Here is an 18,729-nt window from a genome sequence, read left to right on the forward strand (position 1 = left end):
AACTTGATACAACAGAAAATAATTAAAGTAGATTAATCTCAAGGGGAGAAAATAACATCAAAGAATTATGTTCCATCCTCCTTCTCCCCACACAAGACAAAATAAAATATGCATCTGACCAAATTACAGAGGTAATAAATACAGAGTAAATTAGGTCATGTATCTGGTGGTTCCCTACACTCCTTCCTGATCCCTACTTTTTAGAATCCATAGTTTTTTTCAAAGATCATCTCAGGATTCACCTTCTCTATGAAGCTTTCTCTGATCACTTACCCCCCCAATTGTTAGTTCTCTTTTATTCCCAAAATAATTTGTATGTATTTATGTAAATGCTAAAAGTTGAAGAAGGGCAAAAAATAAGGGTGGCTATATAAGCACCTGAAATTGAGGCATAGATAAGAATAAATAAACAGTAAATTTATTATATGGCTAATGTTATGTTAGTGTAAGCATATGGAAAAAGAAGAGGTTCTCTTAGTGTCTATTCTTCCTTTAAGATTCTCAGAAGATATCATAAAAGAGCCTCAATTTCCTTTGAATTAATATAATTTTCTAGAACATAGAACATATGTCCATAAACCAGGTTGGTCTGACTCATATTTTCTTTTCTGGTCAATTCCTACTGTAGCCTTTGAGTGATTCATACTGAGAGTCTACATGCTTATAGTGGTAATAGAAATGCTGCTGAGATAATAGCGCTTTTGTGTAATTAAGCATCAGTGCTCTTCCATCATAAAGATACAAGCATAATGCATCCTTTTCAAGATCCCAGCATACTGCTGATAATGGGCAATCCATCAATAATCACTTCCAGACACACTAGGGCTGCTTTATGAGGACATGGATAATTCCTTTATGAGGCAGAGAATTAATAGAGATGAGCATGAAGTTGTTGGCTACCATCACCTAAAGATTTACTACTACTTTTATGTCTTTTTCTACCATCCCTGAAATGGTAAACATTAATCAGCTTGGATATTGATATCATATATAGTTATATTGATCTCTCTCCAAATATAGGTCACCCTCCCCCATTCCCTGAAAATTACATACAATAATCATTTGAGTTAATGAGCCAAATTCTCCCACTATCAAAGCTATTCTACCCTTATACGTTAATCATGACCCATGATGAAAAAACAGCATTCACCCTCAGAAATAGAAATGATGAACTCCGAATACAAAATGAAGCATATTTTTACTTACTTTTTTTTAATTTGTGTTTTCTTTTGCATCATGGTTAATATGAAATATATTTTATATGATTCCACATGAATAGTAGATATCAAATTGTTTGCCTTCTCAAAGAAAGGAAGACAGGGGAAGAAAGAAAATTGGGAACTCAAAATTTTTAAAATAATTGTTAAATTTTTACATGTAATTGGGAAATATTTAACAAAGTAAATTTCAGAATGTTTTTAAAAAGTGAATCAATCACTTATGAAATCCAAATTAATTCATGTTTCCCAAGGTAAGAAAGGATAACACATTTTTTAATACAAAGCCCTTTAAATAAGGTACCTTAAAGAGTTGAGACAATCAAATGAGACAACATATACAATGTTTTGGAAACTCAAAGTATTACATAAAGATTAACTTCTGTCATCATCTCATTGTTGTCATGATCATTGTTACTATTCTTATTCTTTTTATTAATATGTAGAACAAGTAATTTCCACAGTGTAGAACAAGGAACTTAAATTAAATTTAGGTATCATATGATCCTGGCTATTTGGAAGTTGAGTTTCTTTCTTTGTGGAATGGAGTGATATTATAGGCAAGTAACAAGTTATCCTAATCTCTTCCAAGAAAATAGCTCAGCAATCCAACCAATCCTATCTTAAAGCAGATTTTGTTACTTTTGTTTGTTCACATCAATGAAAATAATGGAATTTGTGTGTCTAGTCATCAAGAAGAAAGATATTGGTATACCCTTCCCAATATAATTGGTTCTGTATTTTTTTTAAATGACAGCTAGCCATGTTACATTGGGGCATTTAATTCCATAAGAATTTTGTTATGAGTGTAATGTCAACTAAATAACAACAATAGTTCACATTTACTGTTATGGACCAGAACTTGAAACAACGTACTGATGTATATGTACTTAGTTCACACCTTTTAAAGGAGTTCACAAAGTTAAAGGAGTTCACACATTAGACTTCACACCTTTAGAGAGTATATATAAGAAGGAGTTCACAAGCCCACTACAGGACAAGCCTACTCTTAGACTTCCAGGAGATTCACAATCCCACTTTGGGAGGTGGAGAAGATTCATTCCAACTTTCACCTTTGTGCTGGATGGAGACATTCAGAGAGAGCTCTTGGAACCAAGAAGAGAGATAGCCTTCTAAGAAAGCTAACTGGGCCCTAGGAAAAGATTCAAGACTTTGGAGGAGAAAATAAAATATCTGGATTTTAACTCCTGGCTGCATTTGAGGTGATTAATGAAACTGAACTGAATTGAAACAAAGGCTGCTCCCAGAAGCCCCCCAAGAAATCTGCTCTTAGAGAACATTCTACTTTAGAGAAAAACATTACATTTTGGCGCCCAAATATGGGACAGATGCAATGCTGATTCAATGGAAAACTGACATACTAGTGTGGGTAGAATAGTGGCCCTTAACAAGAGATAAAATTCAGGCCTTAGTAGATATAGTGCAAGAACAACTTGACCAAGGACACTTCCCTAAGTCCTTAGAATTCCCCAGTATTTGTTGTAAAAAAGAAATCTGGAAAACGGAGGATGTTGACTGACTTAAGAAAAGTAAATGAACAGTTGGAAACTATGTAAACTCTTCAGCCTGGACTTCCATCTCCTACTCAGTTGCCTAGAGAATGGCCTCTTTGGGTTCTAGACATTAAGGATTGTTTCTATTCTATCCCTCTAGATAAAGAGGATATGAAAAGATTTGCCTTTTCAGTGCCTAGTGTGAATTTAGCTGAGCCTTATAAAAGATATCAATGGACAGTTTTGCCACAGGGAATGAAAAATAATCCTACTATGTGTCAAATGGATGTTACTGCTGCTCTTGCTCCAGTAAGAAAAGCATTTCCAAAAGTAATATTGTTACATTATATGGATGATATTTTGGGATGTGCACCTGAGAAACAAATGTTAGAAATATGTCTACAAAAGACTATAGAAACACTAAGAAACTACCAACTGCATATAGGTACAAAAAAAAATTCAAAGGCATGCTCCTTTTCAATATTTAGGATATAAAGTATATCCTAAGGCACTTACAGCACAAAAGCTTTCTTTAAGAATAGAGAAGTTAAACACCTTAAATAATTTCCAAAAATTAATAGGAGATACCCAATGGATGTGTCCAGTGTTAGGCTTAACTACCAATCAATTTCAACCTCTGTATGACATTTTAAGGGGAGACACTGCTTTAAACTCACCACACCAGCTTACAAAAGAAGTACAGAAGGTCTCAGCTGCTGCCCTCCTCTCTGAGAGCAAACTGGGGGGTTGGTCACCAGTTCTCTCTCGGTTTCTGTTGCTTTCTCCCTCCCTTTCTCCCATGTCTCTGGCTCCTTTTCTCTATCCCTATCCCTCCCACAATCTGCCTGGCACTTCAAGCAATCAGCAGCGGTGTGCCCTTGTTAGTTCATTGCTGGGGTGCAGTATCCTTTAGGATCCCTACTGAGTATCTGTCTGAAGAGCTGAGACCCATTTTGTCTGGATAAGAGCATTCTGACCATTATATGTGGACAACTCCTTAAGAGATAAAGAGGAAAAGCAACTCATCCAGTGTGTTCTGAAGATACCTTGGAGCAAGGCACCATTGTGGGAAATCATGCCCAAGTTCTACTGCAATTACTGCGATACATATCTTACCTATGATTCTCTATCTGTGAGGAAGACACACTGCAGTGGAAGGAAGCAAAAAGAGAATGTGAGAGACTATTATCAAAAATGGATGGAAGAGCAAGCCCAGAGCCTGATTGATAAAACAACTACTGCGTTTCAGCAAGGGAGAATTCCTCTTGCTCCTCCACTAGGAGGGCCTATGATCCCACCTCCTCACCCTAGGGTGATGGGGCCCCCACCTCCTGGAATGATGCCTGTGGGGCCATCTCCTAATATGAGGATGCCCATGGGAGGCAATATGCCCATGATGCCTGGTCTTCCAATGATGAGGCCCCTTCCTCATCCCATGATGGCGCCCACATGCCCAGTAATGCCCAGACCAGACAGATAAAATAGCAAAAGAATATAAAGAAACCCATTTCTCAGTTTTCTATTCTTCGTTCTATTTCACCAGAACATCATGATGCTGGGTCTCAGACATGAGTTTGTTTGTTTTTTTTCCCCCCTTCCTTTCCCTTTTAAAATGTTGACACTCGTTTACATCACTGTCACTTTCCCCTGATTTCCCTTCCCTTACCAATATATTCCTTCCTCCCCTGGTATATCCCTCCCCTGTGATAAATAAGCACAGTGAAAAAAAAAATTACACATTGAATATTTCTCAAAATTATTCCTCCTTCTTTTCACCTATAGTTTAAAAACTCCTCTCTGCCAAAGGAAAGGAAATACTTTACCAGCCCTCTGAAGTCACAGTTGCATAATGCATTGATCAGAGTTTTGAAGTCTATCAGTGTTGTGTTCCTTTATATTGTTTTGGTTGTATAAATTGTTTTCTTGTTTCTGCTTACTTTCCCTCTACTGTTAGTCCATGAGTCTCCCAAATTCTCTGACTTCATTTCTTACGGCACAATAATATTTCATTGCTTTCATATCCCATATATTGCTCATTTGATATTTCTCAATTGATGAGTATTGTTTGCTTGCAGTTCTTTGCTACTACAAAAAGTGCTGCTATGAATATTTTTGTATATATGGGACATTTCCCTCTATCTTTGTCCTTCTTGGGTTATATGCCAATAGTGGTATCGCTGAGTCAAAGATATGTGAGTTTAATGACTTTTTAGAGTAATTCCAAATCATTTTTCAGAACTGTTGGACAAAATTCACAGCTCCACCAAAAATGCATTAGTGTGCCTATCTTTCCACAGTCTCTCCATCAGTTACCATTTTCATCTTTCTCAATCTTGAATGCAAAGTGAAACTTCTGGAATTGTTTTAGTTTGTTCTCTTTTTTTAGAGAGCTAGAGCATTTTGTCATGATTGTTAGTTTTCAGTTTTTCTTTGTGCAAACTGCCCCAGTGGTCTTCCAGATATGAAAGAAGACTTCCCACTTTTTGTTGAAAGAAACAATTTAAAAATGAAGAGTGAGGGCAGAAATGCAGCTTATATTTGTATTTGTGTTGTATAAAAATAAAAGTATTGACTGTTTCAGCATTAAAAAAAAGTACAAGAGGCTTTGAGAGAAGTTGAACTGGCTTTATCCAATGTGATTGAAAGAGTTACTCAAAAATCCTTGGAAATATCAGTTTTTGCTACAAAAGAGGTACCCACAGCAGTCCTTTATCAAGGAGACAGTGTGATAGTGAGTTAACTCAGCACAACCAGAACAAAGCCTTACTCCTTACCCAGTGCTTGTGGCTAGACTTTTATTAAAAGTTATTAAGCGAGTAGTACAATTATCTGGGATAAGACCTGACAAACTATATAAATTTTATACTAATACACAAATTAATGTATGCTGCAAGACCATCTCAGAGTGGCAAATTTTATTGGCCATTGGCTCCAAATTTTGCACATGGGTCTCCATTAAAGGTGCTTCTACATGATTGACAATGGATTTTTGAAGAAAAGGTTTCTAAGGTTCCTCTTAAAGGACCAACTATCTTTACAGATACATCCAAACAAAATATTTGTGCTGTATACGCTCATTATTTAACCACAAAGAGAGTAGTCAAAACTCCTTTTCAGTCCACTCAGCAGAATGAATTATTTGCAATCATACTAGCTCTTACTTATTATCCAGGAGATGTAAATATAATATCTGATTCGGCCTATTCAATAGGTGTGGTATGAAGAATTGCCACAGCCCAAATAAAGTTTGCAGTTTCTAATATTTATGAGCTCTTTAAGGAACTTCAAGACTAAGTGAGAAAGAATCTAGGTAAAATGTCTATCTTGCATGTCCACTCACATAGTGGACTTCCAGGTCCTATTTTTGATAGAAATTCAAAGGCAGATAGCCTTTTAACTATGTTAGTCAGTACTCCTTTATTTTAGGAAGCCCAAGAATCTCATTCTAAATATCATCAGGCTGCTCAAGCTTTAAGTTTACAATTTGGAAAAACAAAAGAGGAAGCTAGGAGCATAGTAAAAGCCTGTACAGCTTGCTTTCCTTTCCATGCTCCTATGCTCCCTCCAAGGAAGAACCCTTGTGGTTTGAGACCCATTGAAATCTGGCAATTGGAGTGACCCATTATAAATCTTTTGGTCATCTGTCTTTTATCCACATTGTGGTAGATACCTTTTCAGTATTCACTTTTGCAATGCCAAGAGCAAAAAAGACAGCCTGTGTGGTCACTGATTTCCTTATCCAAGCATTTGCAATTATGGGTATGCCACAAGAAATAAAAACAGATAATGTACCTGCATATACTTCTAAACATTTTGCACACTTTTGTGCACAGTGTACGATTTTACACACCACTGGCATACCTTTTAATCTTCAAGGTCAGGTAATAGTAGAGAGAATAAACAGATAGACATTAAGACACTCCTCCAAAAACAAAAGAAAGGAGGAGCCCCGGTAACCCTAGAGAACTTCTAAATTTAGTTTTCTATAGCATTAATTTTTTTTTTTAATTTTTGACAAAGATGCACTGGCTCCAGCAGACAGGTTTTGTAACCCACTAGAAGGGCAGTGTCCAATACAAGCAGCTCTACTATCTGTAGATAATTACTAGGTATTGGGGAGAGATCCAGAAAGTGGTGAATGGAAGGGACCAAATAGGTTAACTGCTTGGGGGAGAGGGTTTGCTTATATCTCCACAGATGGAGAAGGAATCATATGGGTGCCAACGAACCATATTCACCTTGTCCATCAGAGAGAGACAGAAAAAGAGAAAAATCTAGAAACAAAGGGAAAGACCTAAGAACAAAATTTGCAGGAATCATTGGATTCCCTAACACAAGATGAAACTGTTGCAGGACTTGAAAATCAGCAGGAATCATTGGATTCCTTGAGATGAAAAATTATTCATAAAGACTGTTGGCAGGACTTGAAAACTATCAGGAATCACTGGATTCCCTAACACAAGATGAGACTATTGCAGGACTTTAAAACTTGCAGGAATTATTGGATTCCTGGCACATGAACTAATGGACAATGGATTCCTTTTGGATTATTTCTAGGACTTATGAACATGTATAATTCCTCATATTGATTCATGTTATTTGTTACATAATTTCTAGCCTGTGTTATATTGCTATGTGCTTATGTAATTTATGTAATAATGTGTAATACCTCCTATATTGATAGATTTATGTATACCTGTTTCAAGTGAACCCCTTCAGAAACCCACTAATCTGATTTGATTTCCCATTTTCTTTGGTATTTTCATCTCCCTTCCTGAGAAGTCAGGGAGGGCATGATCACCTTTTTTTTTGGGGGGGGGGGTTCTCACTTCCTTGAGAAGTCAGGGAGGTAATGACCATCTTATGTTCTAAATCAAAAGAAAGCTGGAGATGTGATGGGCCAGAACTTGAAACAAAGTACTAATGCTTATGTACTTAGTTCACACTTTAAAGGAGTTTATAACGTTACAGGAGTTCACACATTAGACTTCACACCTGTAGAGAGTATATATAAGGAGGAGTTCACAAGCCCACTACAGGACAAGCCTACTCTTGGACTTCCGAGAGATTCACAAGTCATAAGCCCACAGTCCCACTCAGGGAGGCTGAGAAGATTCATTCCAACTTCCACCTTTGTGCTGACTGGAGATATTCAGAGAGAGCTCTTGGAACCAAGAAGAGAGATACCCCTCTAAGAAAGCTAACTGGGCCCCAGGAAAAGATTCAAGACTTTGGAGGAGAAAATAAAAGATCTGGACTTTAACACCTGGCTGCATTTCAGGTGATTAATGAAACTGAACGGAACTGAAATAAAGAGACTGCTCCCAGAAGCCCCCCAAGAAATCTGCCCCCAGAGAACATTATACTTTAGAGAAAAACATTACATTTTATATTGAACTTTAAGGCTAGCAAAATTTTTAATCAAATCACTTCAGTATCACAACCATCCTGTCTTCATTATCCTTATTCTATATATGGTGAAATAAATTACCAGAGGATCAAATTGCTTCCCAAGACTGGTCAACTTCCTAAGGTTGAGATGTGAGATTTGAACTCAGATTTTCCTATCTTCAACTTCAAGGCAGCAACTGCTTTACGCATTGTGACTTTACATAAATCTTTATGGAAAGACTTAATGATTATACATTGTTAAATGATGCAATTATTATTTATATATTATATAATATTATTATTTATATAATAACTATTAGTTAAGGAACCATTAGGTAGGTATATGTTTGTTATGGATGACTAGGCCTATGTAATATGAAAAGATGATAAATAGAAAGAAACTGTAAAGACTTTCTCTAAAACACCAGAAGAACAAATTGCTTATTCTTGAAAATGAATTTCAGTTACAGAATCCAGAATGGTTGGATCATTTCACAACTCTACCAACATCTCATTAGTGTTCCAGTTTTTTCCCACATCCCCTCCAACATTTATTATTGTCTTTTTCTGTCACTTTAGCCCATCTTAGAGGTGTGAGGTGGGACCTCAGAATTGTGAAATGATCCAACCATTCTGGAGAACAATCTGGAACTATGTCCAAAGGGCTATAAAATCATGCATATCCTTTGACCCAGAAATGGCATTATTGGATCTCTTCCCAAGGAAATAATAAAGGAAGGAAAAGAAACCACGTGTTAAAAAAATATATTTGTAGCAGCTCTTTTTATGGCACCAAAAAAAAAAAAAAAAAAAAAAAGGAAAATAGATAGATGCTCACCAATTGGGAATGGCTGAATAATGGTTGAATAAGTTGTGGAATATCACTGCTCTATAAAATGATGAACAAACCAATTTTAGAAAGGCCTGGAAAGAATTATATAAACTAATGCTGAGAGTAATGAACACAACCAGAAATAAACTATATACAGTAACAGCAAGAAACTATTAAAGACTTGCTTCTTCTCAATGATTCAGTGATCCAAAGCAATCCAAATAGACTTTGGAGAGAAGTTGCCATCTGAATAAAAAAAAAAAAAAAAAAAAAAAAAAAAAAAAAGAAAGAAAAGAAAAGAAAGAAAGAAATTATTGAGATTGAATGCTAATCAACACATACAATGTTCACTTTTTTCTGTTTTTTCCCTCCCATGGTTTTTCCCTTTTGTTCTGATTTTTCTCTCCCAACATAATTCATAAAGCAATTTATATTAAATGAATTTTTAAAAAGAAATTCTCAAGGAAAACTGCCCTGATATTCTTAAATAAAAATTGAAAGAATTTATCAATCAAATGAAAGTTCCCAGGAATATTATAGCCAAATTCCAGATCAAGGAAAAAACATTTTAAGCATCTGGAAAGAAACAATCCAAGTGTAGTGGAATCACAGCCATAAAATTTAGCATCTTCTATATTAAAGGATTGGAAGGCTTAGAATATGAAATCCCAGAGAGTAAGGGAGCTAGAATAACAACAACAGAATCACTTATTCAACAAAAATGAGTATAATTTTTCATAAGGAAAACTGGATATTTAGTGAAATAGAGGACTTTCAAGCATTTTTTGATGAGAAGACCAGAGCTAAGAAAATTTATCTTTCAAATAGAAGTCTGTACAGAAGCATAAAAATTGACGTCTGGTTCTGGAATATCAAGGCAAATTTTCATGACAATTTTTGAAATATGTTGTCCAGAAAGATAAGGAAAGGCAAAGGTAAAATGGGGTAAATTTTCACAAATAGAAAGGCAAGAAAAATGTTAAAAACAAAATAAAACAGGAGAGTTGGAATACAACTCACTCTCCATGGCCACATCCAAATTCTCTCCATACCTCTTATTACTCATTATATATTATATTTCAAATTCTTAACTTCCTTCCTCCTTACCTTCCTCTTCCCTCCTATCCTCCTTTAGAAGGCAAACAATATGATATCAAAGATACATATAGCACTGTTTTCTCTCTCTCTCTCTCTCTCTCTCTCTCTCTCTCTCTCTCTCTCTCTCTCTCTCTCTCTCTCTCTCTCTCTCTCTCTCTCCTGGCTCATTTCCTACTACCTTCAGTATCCTTCCACTTCCCTTTTCTCATTTGATCCTGAGTTCCTTGAGGAAAGGAGTTGTCTTTTGCCTCTTTTTTGTATTCCCAGTGCTTAGTAGTTTCCTAATGAATATTTATTGACTGACTTCAAAAGGAAGGAGGGAAGAAAAAGAAGTAAGTTTGGCAAGCAGCTGGTTAGGAGAGCTGTACATTTCTTTATCAGTAAGGATGAATGGCAGAACTTAATTGTCAGTCCCTTTGTCACCTAGAAGAAGGACCTCCTCTTTCCTGCTCCTTAGTCTGTGAGCAGATTCTCTCCTCCTCTTCTCCTGTGTAGATAGAATAAATATTTTAAGTTGTTCCTCCTACAATTTTTGTCCTGACAATCTAATTACAGCTTTGTTATTGGTAAATCTTGACCATGCTTACTATTGTGGCTTGCCATTACTGAATATCTGTATGATCTATTCTCAGAAGGTAGTAACAGATATTATAATAATATGATCAGACAGATCTGGTCAATGTGATCAATATTATTTTGTAATCAATCTGTATTTTTCTCTGCATTACATAGTCTGTCAGATTCTTATAGCATCAAGTTCCTTTTAAAGCTTCTATCTTATTTTTCTACAATAAGATTGTTAATTACCAATAGCACTTCTTAGTAATCTTCAACTCCTTGGTGACATAAAAGGTGTTAATTGATATCTTGAATCAAGGTGAAGAAAAAAATTAAAGGAAATATCAGATAGAATAACGTTCCCAGGTAGTAAAAAAAAAAAAAAAAAAACATCTGGGAAATGGTACTATTATCTTACCTAATATTTTTTTTTGTTTCACACCTCTATTGTTTACTTTAAAATAGACACTTCAATTGGAGAACTCCCACTCCTTCTCTATAGTGTTCCCTCTTCTCACCCCCAATTATAGCTAATTTCCCTTGTATTCATGGCTTGCAGTCAATTGCACTCTGATATTTTGTCGATACTAATGCTTGTTTGGCCATGTATTACAGATCAGCTGTGGAGGCAAAGTCATTTTTAATGGCTCTTGTATTGAGTTATTGTTTGAGGATGTTCCCTTGTATGGAATTATAGGGATCTCACCACAAGCCTCTCTAGAGAATGTGATAAGATCAAACTGTGGATTCCTGTGCTAACATCACCATTGCTATTAAAATCATCTTCATCATCATCATCATCATCATCATCATCATCATCATCATCATAATTATCATAGCTAGTATTTATATGTCATTTTAAAATTTGTAAAGTGTTTTAAGCATATTTTTCTCATTCTCTCATACCCTGAATGGTAGAGACTGTTTTTTTCATACCCATTTTACAGATGAGGTTACTGAAGAAAGTTATTTACCAAGGATTACATAGTTTGTAATAACAATTGACATCCCTGTGGATCTTTAGAGCTTTCAAAGTATTTTATACATATAGTTTCATTTAGACTGCAGAATAGTTCTGTGAAGAAAATACTGGTTATTATTATCATTCCTTTTTTACAGGTGAAGATATTGAAGTTCAAAGAATTTAAGTGATATGATTTCAGTGGACTACTAAGTGCCTGAGGTAAGAGTTGAACTCAGATCTAACCAGACTCTCCACTGAGTATTCTGTTTTCTATACTACATCACACAGAGTAGCATTCTTACCTCATGTCACTCCACTATGACTGTACAGACTAGCAACAAGAAATCGGGACTTATGGTTACAAGAGACAGAAATAAAGAAGAGAGGCAAAAGATTGATAGATGGAGGTAAGCCAATCTAAATTAAGTAGGCCAGCATCTCATTATCTAATTAACTAGACTTGCTGGTTGCCAGGTTTCCTGTTTAGAGGAGATTGTTCTGTTTTGGGCTAAGTTGATTGAGTGTTTTGACAAAGTCTTTCAAGTTGCATGAATGTCCCTATATTTCAGCATTAAACAAAGAACTTAGACTGGGATGCTGTATGTGTGTAGGCAGCTAGGTATTGCAGGAGCTAGGTGACCAAGCTTGGAATAAGAAAGATTTGAGTTCAAATGTGACCTCAGAATTACTAGCTGTGTGTTCCTGGACAAGCCACTTAACCGTTTGCCTCAGTTTCCTCATTTGTAAAATGGGAACATACTGGCAAACTACTCTAGCATCTTTTCCAAAAGAAAAAAAGGACAAAAAAGTTTATGAGATCATGTAGAATGGAACAGAAATGAATATAACATGCTGAACATTTTAGTGGAAGGAGTCTTGGATTTGGAGTCAGAGTGTCTATATTCAAGTCCTGACTTCTTTTGATTTGTGAGAACTTGGGAAAAGCTTGAGAGAGGTTAAACAGCCATTCTGGGCTTCAGTTTCTTCACCTGTAAAGTAAAGATATTGAACCAGATAGCTTCTGAAGTCTTTTCAATTTATTTTACCTATTATGTAAATTATTTTCTGCCAACCATAGTGAGAACTCTAAGTCCTTAAAAGGAAGAGGATAGCTCACAAAGAATGATGTTGAAGACAAATTGAATATTACCTAGAGCCACCCCTAGTCACCAACAGTGAAGGCAGAGCATGAGATAAAGGAAAAACCACTGGTTAAGGAGGCCTAAGCCCTGGACTCCCATACTACTTGTATCATTATAGGTTCTCTGTGCCTGGTTTCCTCAGCTATAAAATAAAGGAGCAGATCTATATAGTCTCTGAAGACCCTTCCAGCCTCTGATCTATGAGAATGGCAAAATGATGATGCTTACCTTCTTCACCATTGTGCTGCACTGTTTCTTAAGTTCATTTTCTGAGTATATTTTGTTTTTGTTTTTTGTTTTCTAAGGGAAGCTAATTAATGCTGTTTATAAATCTCTGAGCTTTGAGGCTATTTTCTCTTTACATTTATAACATTGGTTTCCATTTTCTTGACTAATGCTTGTCCTTGTGATTTCAAAATGGTGTTTTAGTTTTTTTCTAGATCAATTAGCATCTCCTTTATCCTCTTAGGTCTTTGCAACACTTCGTACCATTCCCTTAAGAATTTAATTAATGTGTTTTCAGCTTCTCCCAGGTTATTAATGGAAATGACTGATTTTAAACAGATCTAAGACTGACCCCCAGTGAGTCCTACTAGATTGTATCCTGACCCTGTCAATAGTTCAGCCTGCTGCCCATGACGACTTTTGGTTTCCTATCAGTTAGTTTTGGAACTACTTCAATGGGAAAAGGAGAACTGGGCAAGACAGGAAGCTGCTTTGATATCTATACCCCTCCATAGGGAGAGGAGAGGATGGCAGTAGTGAAGGGAAGTTTCTCTTTTTTTCAGGGGGCATATCCACAGCTTGTATATTTCAAGAGATGGAGGAAGGCAGGAAAACGAACAAATTATTTTTTCTTTTTTCGCAAGCTAAGCCTTACTCCACAAGGGATAAGGTGACTGAATATTTTGATTTAAGGTCCTATCCCCAATCAAAATTTCCATTTCCTTCAGAATATATTGCAATGCAACAAACATTTGTTAATATATGTTTTCTTGAATGTAATGTTGTACAAAAATAGTGTAGATGAGTGAAATTAGAATCTTTCCTAAGGTGCAAATAAATGAATTGATTGCTATCCTCTTTAATGGTCCTTACTTATTAGCTTTTTTTGTTATTGATCCAAAGGAATCTCTGACTGAAGTTTCTATTTACACTGGAAGATAAAGTATAATTTTCCAGAAGTAAATGTCAGCTTACTTGATCTCACAGAGAAGGGAGAGAGAATGTATATCCTCCTCTGCTTCCACCAAATACCTCTAGGCAAAATTTCAAAATTAAATTTGCCTTTGGTACTTTTCCCATCTCCCTTTTTTCAGGTGATCAATGCTCCTTGAGTGAAGAGACTTCTCTTTTGTATCCCTAGCACTTAGCACAATGTCTGGCACATAGAAGGTGCTTGCTTAATAAATGTTTATTGACTATTTGGTTGATGATTGATTTCTATCTTCTTCTATAAGTCCCTGTTTCACACTCCTCTCTCCCCAACCTAGGACTTCAACATAATGTTACCCCAGAGTATTCAAGATTCTCTCTTTCATTTTTCTCTCTACTGCAATTCTCTTTTAACCTCTATATTTCCCTATCAAAACTTCTATCTCCTTATTATAGAAATAATACATTTTATTTAGTGTAAATTAAAGTATATGACCAAACTTCCCAGCAAACAAGTTCTAAAGATTATAACTAAGAAAATTTCATTTATTATTCCCATCATAAATATGAAAAAATGATTAGTCTCATGGGGTCTCTCTTCATTTTTTTTCCTTTCTCCCCCCAACAGGAGGAAGGGGCTACACGGGAAAAGATGGCAATTCCCTTTCCAGCTAGTCCTGATATTTCAACTGAGGGAAATAGACAATCAGTGAAGATCTTGACAGAATGTCAAAGTAGTAAATTTTCTCCTAGTTAGATAGTGAACACTTTGAGAGCTTTTTGCTTCTGTCACTTCCCTAAAGCTTAACCTCATGCTCACCCAATAGAAGGCACTTAATAAATGCTTGTTAACTCAACTTTTTCATTTCCAATCTCCTCTTCCCTGCCTTTACCAATATTCCTATTATTCCCCACCATTTCCTCCCTCCCTCCACCCCCTCACTTCCCCCCACACTCTAAGTACTTTCAAATTGTCTTTAGGCTATTGCTCAGGGTTAGTCACCCAACCCTGATCCAGCCCCAAAATTACTTTTTTTTTCTGTTCTGGGAAGGCTCCAATCAAAACATACTTTTTTTTTTTTTAATTGAATAGAAGTCTGTTAGTTTTTAAGAGATTGACTAATTAAAATAATTCATACTAAGGTGTGAATAAGGCTTAATCAATATACCCAGATAGTATTTGCATTTTTAAAAGAGAACTTTTTTTTTTCCCCCCAAAAAAAGATTCCTTAACCCTAATTATATCAGAAGCTGTTTGGGAGAACAACAAAGATGGCTCTTTCTTCAAGTTTTTTAAATCATCAGTGAAACTATAGGATTAGCTTTGGATTTGCAAATCATACATCCTCATGAAAGCAGTTTAAGGAGTCCAATAAAGACAAAATTAACAGACATTTATTAAGCACCTATTTTGTGACAGGGGCTGGGTACCAGAAAAAAAAAAAAAAAAAAAAAAAAAAAACAAACTTGAGGCAGTGTCTTCCCTCAGGAAACTTACACTTTATCAAGGCAGATAATAGATATATACAAGGGAGGCATAAAGTAACATTTGTTGGCATTGGCATCTGAGTGCTCAGGAAAAATCTTAAGCAGAAGAGAATACTTCTGCTGAGTCTTAAAAGGACAATAGGAATTCTAAGACATCGAGGTGAGGAGGTAATGTATTTCATAGAACCCTACATCATGGGTTTAAGGAGAGGAACCTATTTCAAGGCAAAAGGGAAAGTTATACATAGTGGCATAAGAATCTAGAGTACTTACAGAGACTTGTGTGCATAAATAAATAAATAGATAGATAGATAGATAGATAGATAGATAGATAGATAGGAAGGAAGGAAGAAGGAAAAGAAAAGGAAGAAGAAGGAAGGAAGGAAGGAAGGAAGAAACAAACAAACAAAAACAAGCAAATAAATAAATAAAAGCATTGTATATCACGTATAGCCATGGGCAATAATGTAATAATAATGTAACAAATTAATATTTTAGCCCAAGAATTAAATATAAGTTTAGTACAATACTGTGAGAGATAATTCATTTGGACTCCTACTGTATCCCAATCAGTATTAATCAATTTGTAGGATCATATCAAAATCAGTATATAAGGCCCCAGATTTGTGAGCTACAGTTTCTAAGTTCATGTGCTTAACTATAGGAAATTAACAAAAGCCCTCTACCTTTATTTTGTCTTTTCATAGTGACCAAGTCCAGTGTGGCTGAAATGACAACTATATGGAAAATGTATCTCCAGACCTGTAAGGGTTCTTTAAATGGGCCTCCATAGTGCAACAAGAGGTTTGAGTGGCCCAGAAGTAATTTTCTGTGGCTAGGGACTGCCCCATATCTAGATAGCTTCTTAATGAGAGAAAGCTCCTTCTCTATTAATTGTGTGTGTGACCTCACAGACTCTTTTTGAAGCCCACTGCAAGCAGCAGGTTGCTCTCTTTATCCTGAGGTAGCTGAGCAGAGTGGATATCGATAGCCTAGAGAGGTAAGGAGATTGAGAGACAACATGTGGGGCTTCAGACCAGGTGTTCACTAGGGAGTTAACAAATCAGTGCATTATGTGAGCATGTATAATAAAGGCTTTAAGTTTGCACATGGCTGTTCTTGAGTGTGCTATCAGTTATTAAACTATGATTCAAGAAATTGTAGACAGAGATCTCTGAAGGCTTCAGAAGAGGTGAGCTAGGTAGAATTAGTTTACACTGCAAAAATCAGTGGCCAGAGATACCCTGATGCCCTGGGAATTAGGAGAGACTGACAATGTGAAAAATCATGTAATGCTAGAGCTTTCTCAGATGAAGTGATTGCTCAGGGTTAAGTAATGAAATAATATTTTACATAGACCACTCTCTTGTCCAATGGGAGCAGGTGACCAAATTATGATTGCTTAAGTCACTAACTGTGATAGCTTATACCATTTCCTCTTGTCTATCCTAAGGAGAAGTCTGTCTATCTTGTGTGGAGATATTCCTTGCTACAACCCAACTTGTGACCCTGCTAACAATAGTTTGTTTATTTTAGTTTATGAATTACATGTCAACCAATGGAATTATTCTGAATGTTATACTTGCTCTTCAATGACTAGACATCTAGCCCTATAAAAATAGGATTCTGGAAGGAGGATGTATCTCAGATTGTGAGAAAGATCTGAGATCCACTTTATTAGAGGGGACCATGGTCCCTTTAATAAAATATTATTGACTCAGAGTTCTGCCTCAGTCTCTTATTGAAAGGGAGATAATTTGAATCTCCATTGTACAAAATGTTCCTTCCACTGTAGCTCATTTATCTAACTTTCAGATCAGACGCCTGGCTTTCTTATTTCTTCCACAATTGTTTAGGCTAAGTTCTGATTTAGAATGCTCTTTTCCTTGTCTTCATCTAGGTATATCTCACCTCAGACTTTTTGGGGGCTTAGCTCTTCTGGTAACCTTTTCTGATTACTCCAACCTATAATTAGAGTTGCCCAAAGAAGAATTAAAGCCTCAAGAGTTAATGAATGTTCATTCCTGATGATCTTTAAAGAAAGGCTGGCTGACAGTTAGTGTAGTAAAATTGAAGTGAGAAAGCCTGGATTTGGATCCTGGCTCTGATTCTTCTTATCTGTATGACCTTGGGTAAGTCAATTAATGAATAAAAGAAAATTTACTTCCTAAGCATGGACTATGCTAAGCACTATTCATGTTCTAATGGGATCAAAGGTAATAAATGCAACAAAATGGTTTTCTTTTTTTTTTTTTTTTCCAAGGCAATTGGGGTTAAGTGACTTGCCCAGGGACACACAAGTAGTAAATAAGTTTTAAGACTATGTTTCAACTCAAGTCTTCCTGACTCCAGAATAAATGGTCTATTCACTATGCCATCCAGCTATCCCCAGCAAAAAATTTTCAAATATAATCTTGTTCTTCTCTCTCTTTCCTCTTCTCTCTCTCTCACTCTCTCCTCTCCTCTCTTTCTCTCTGACTTTTTACATAATTAATGAATTTATCTTTGTTGATTTATCAATGCAGAGAAAAGTATACCTGTGTAGATACAAAGCATAATCACCAAATCTCAGGGCCAGTAATCAGTCATTTAGGCCAATCCATATCTGAATTAAAAACCCCCCTATATCATACCCAGTAAGTGGCCACCCAGCTTTTCTTGAAGATCTCTGAGGAAGGAAAATTCAATATTATTAAAGGCAATTTATTCCATGTTTATTTAGCTCTGATTATTAGGAAGTGTTTTTTTTTTTTTTCTTCTATAGCATTTAAATTAGCCTCTTTGTGATTCCTACAAATTGTATCTAACTGTGCTCTCTTGGATCAAGATGAACAAGTCCAATCCCTCTTCCATAATGTTCACCCAAAACCCTCTCCCTCTGTAGATTAACCATCCCTACTTCACAAGATTGAAAATTTAGAGACAAATCCAATTCTCTCATTTTACAGCTGAGGAAACTAAAATACAAAGAAGTTAAACTTATGCAGGATAAGTATACCTATTTAGTGAGCATCCAGATGAGAGATGAATTCAGGTCTTTTTGACTCCAAGCCTAGTGTCTTCTCTGCTATACTATGCTGCAATCTAATTAATTCTTATAAAGGATGAACATAAGGACCTTTACCACCTAGACTCCATTAGACAGTTTTTAGCATTGTCTTGTCAAAATATATTCTAAAAACTGAAGTTTATTCAATTTCCTTCAACTGATTTTAGCCCAACAAAAACTATCCTGTCATTCCAGCTTCTCTGAAAAAGAAAGGATACATATCCACAAAATTTGGGATATTAAAGAAAGTATACTTATAATGACTTAGGAAAGAGACTTAACAAATGAAAGAAGGCACTTATTGATAAAAGACTTTGAGCT

At 35.8% G+C, this 18,729-nt stretch overlaps 1 protein-coding gene across 1 annotated transcript; it reads left to right on the forward strand.

The window, feature by feature from the left end:
• The first annotated feature begins 3,621 nt into the window (after nucleotides 1–3,621).
• On the forward strand, nucleotides 3,622–4,211 carry LOC141553312 (U1 small nuclear ribonucleoprotein C-like). The gene has a single exon (XM_074285050.1). The coding sequence runs from the start codon at nucleotides 3,807–3,809 to the stop codon at nucleotides 4,209–4,211; it is 405 nt and encodes a 134-aa protein (XP_074141151.1). The 5' UTR covers nucleotides 3,622–3,806.
• Nucleotides 4,212–18,729: the final 14,518 nt, after the last annotated feature.

This window comes from Sminthopsis crassicaudata, chromosome 2, assembly GCF_048593235.1.
Source record: "Sminthopsis crassicaudata isolate SCR6 chromosome 2, ASM4859323v1, whole genome shotgun sequence".
In the NCBI taxonomy this organism is placed as follows: Eukaryota; Metazoa; Chordata; class Mammalia; order Dasyuromorphia; family Dasyuridae; genus Sminthopsis; species Sminthopsis crassicaudata.

Excerpts from the sequence above, each read along its gene's own strand:
- LOC141553312 (XM_074285050.1), top strand. The coding sequence starts at position 3,807 with ATGCCCAAGTTCTACTGCAATTACTGCGATACATATCTTACCTATGAT.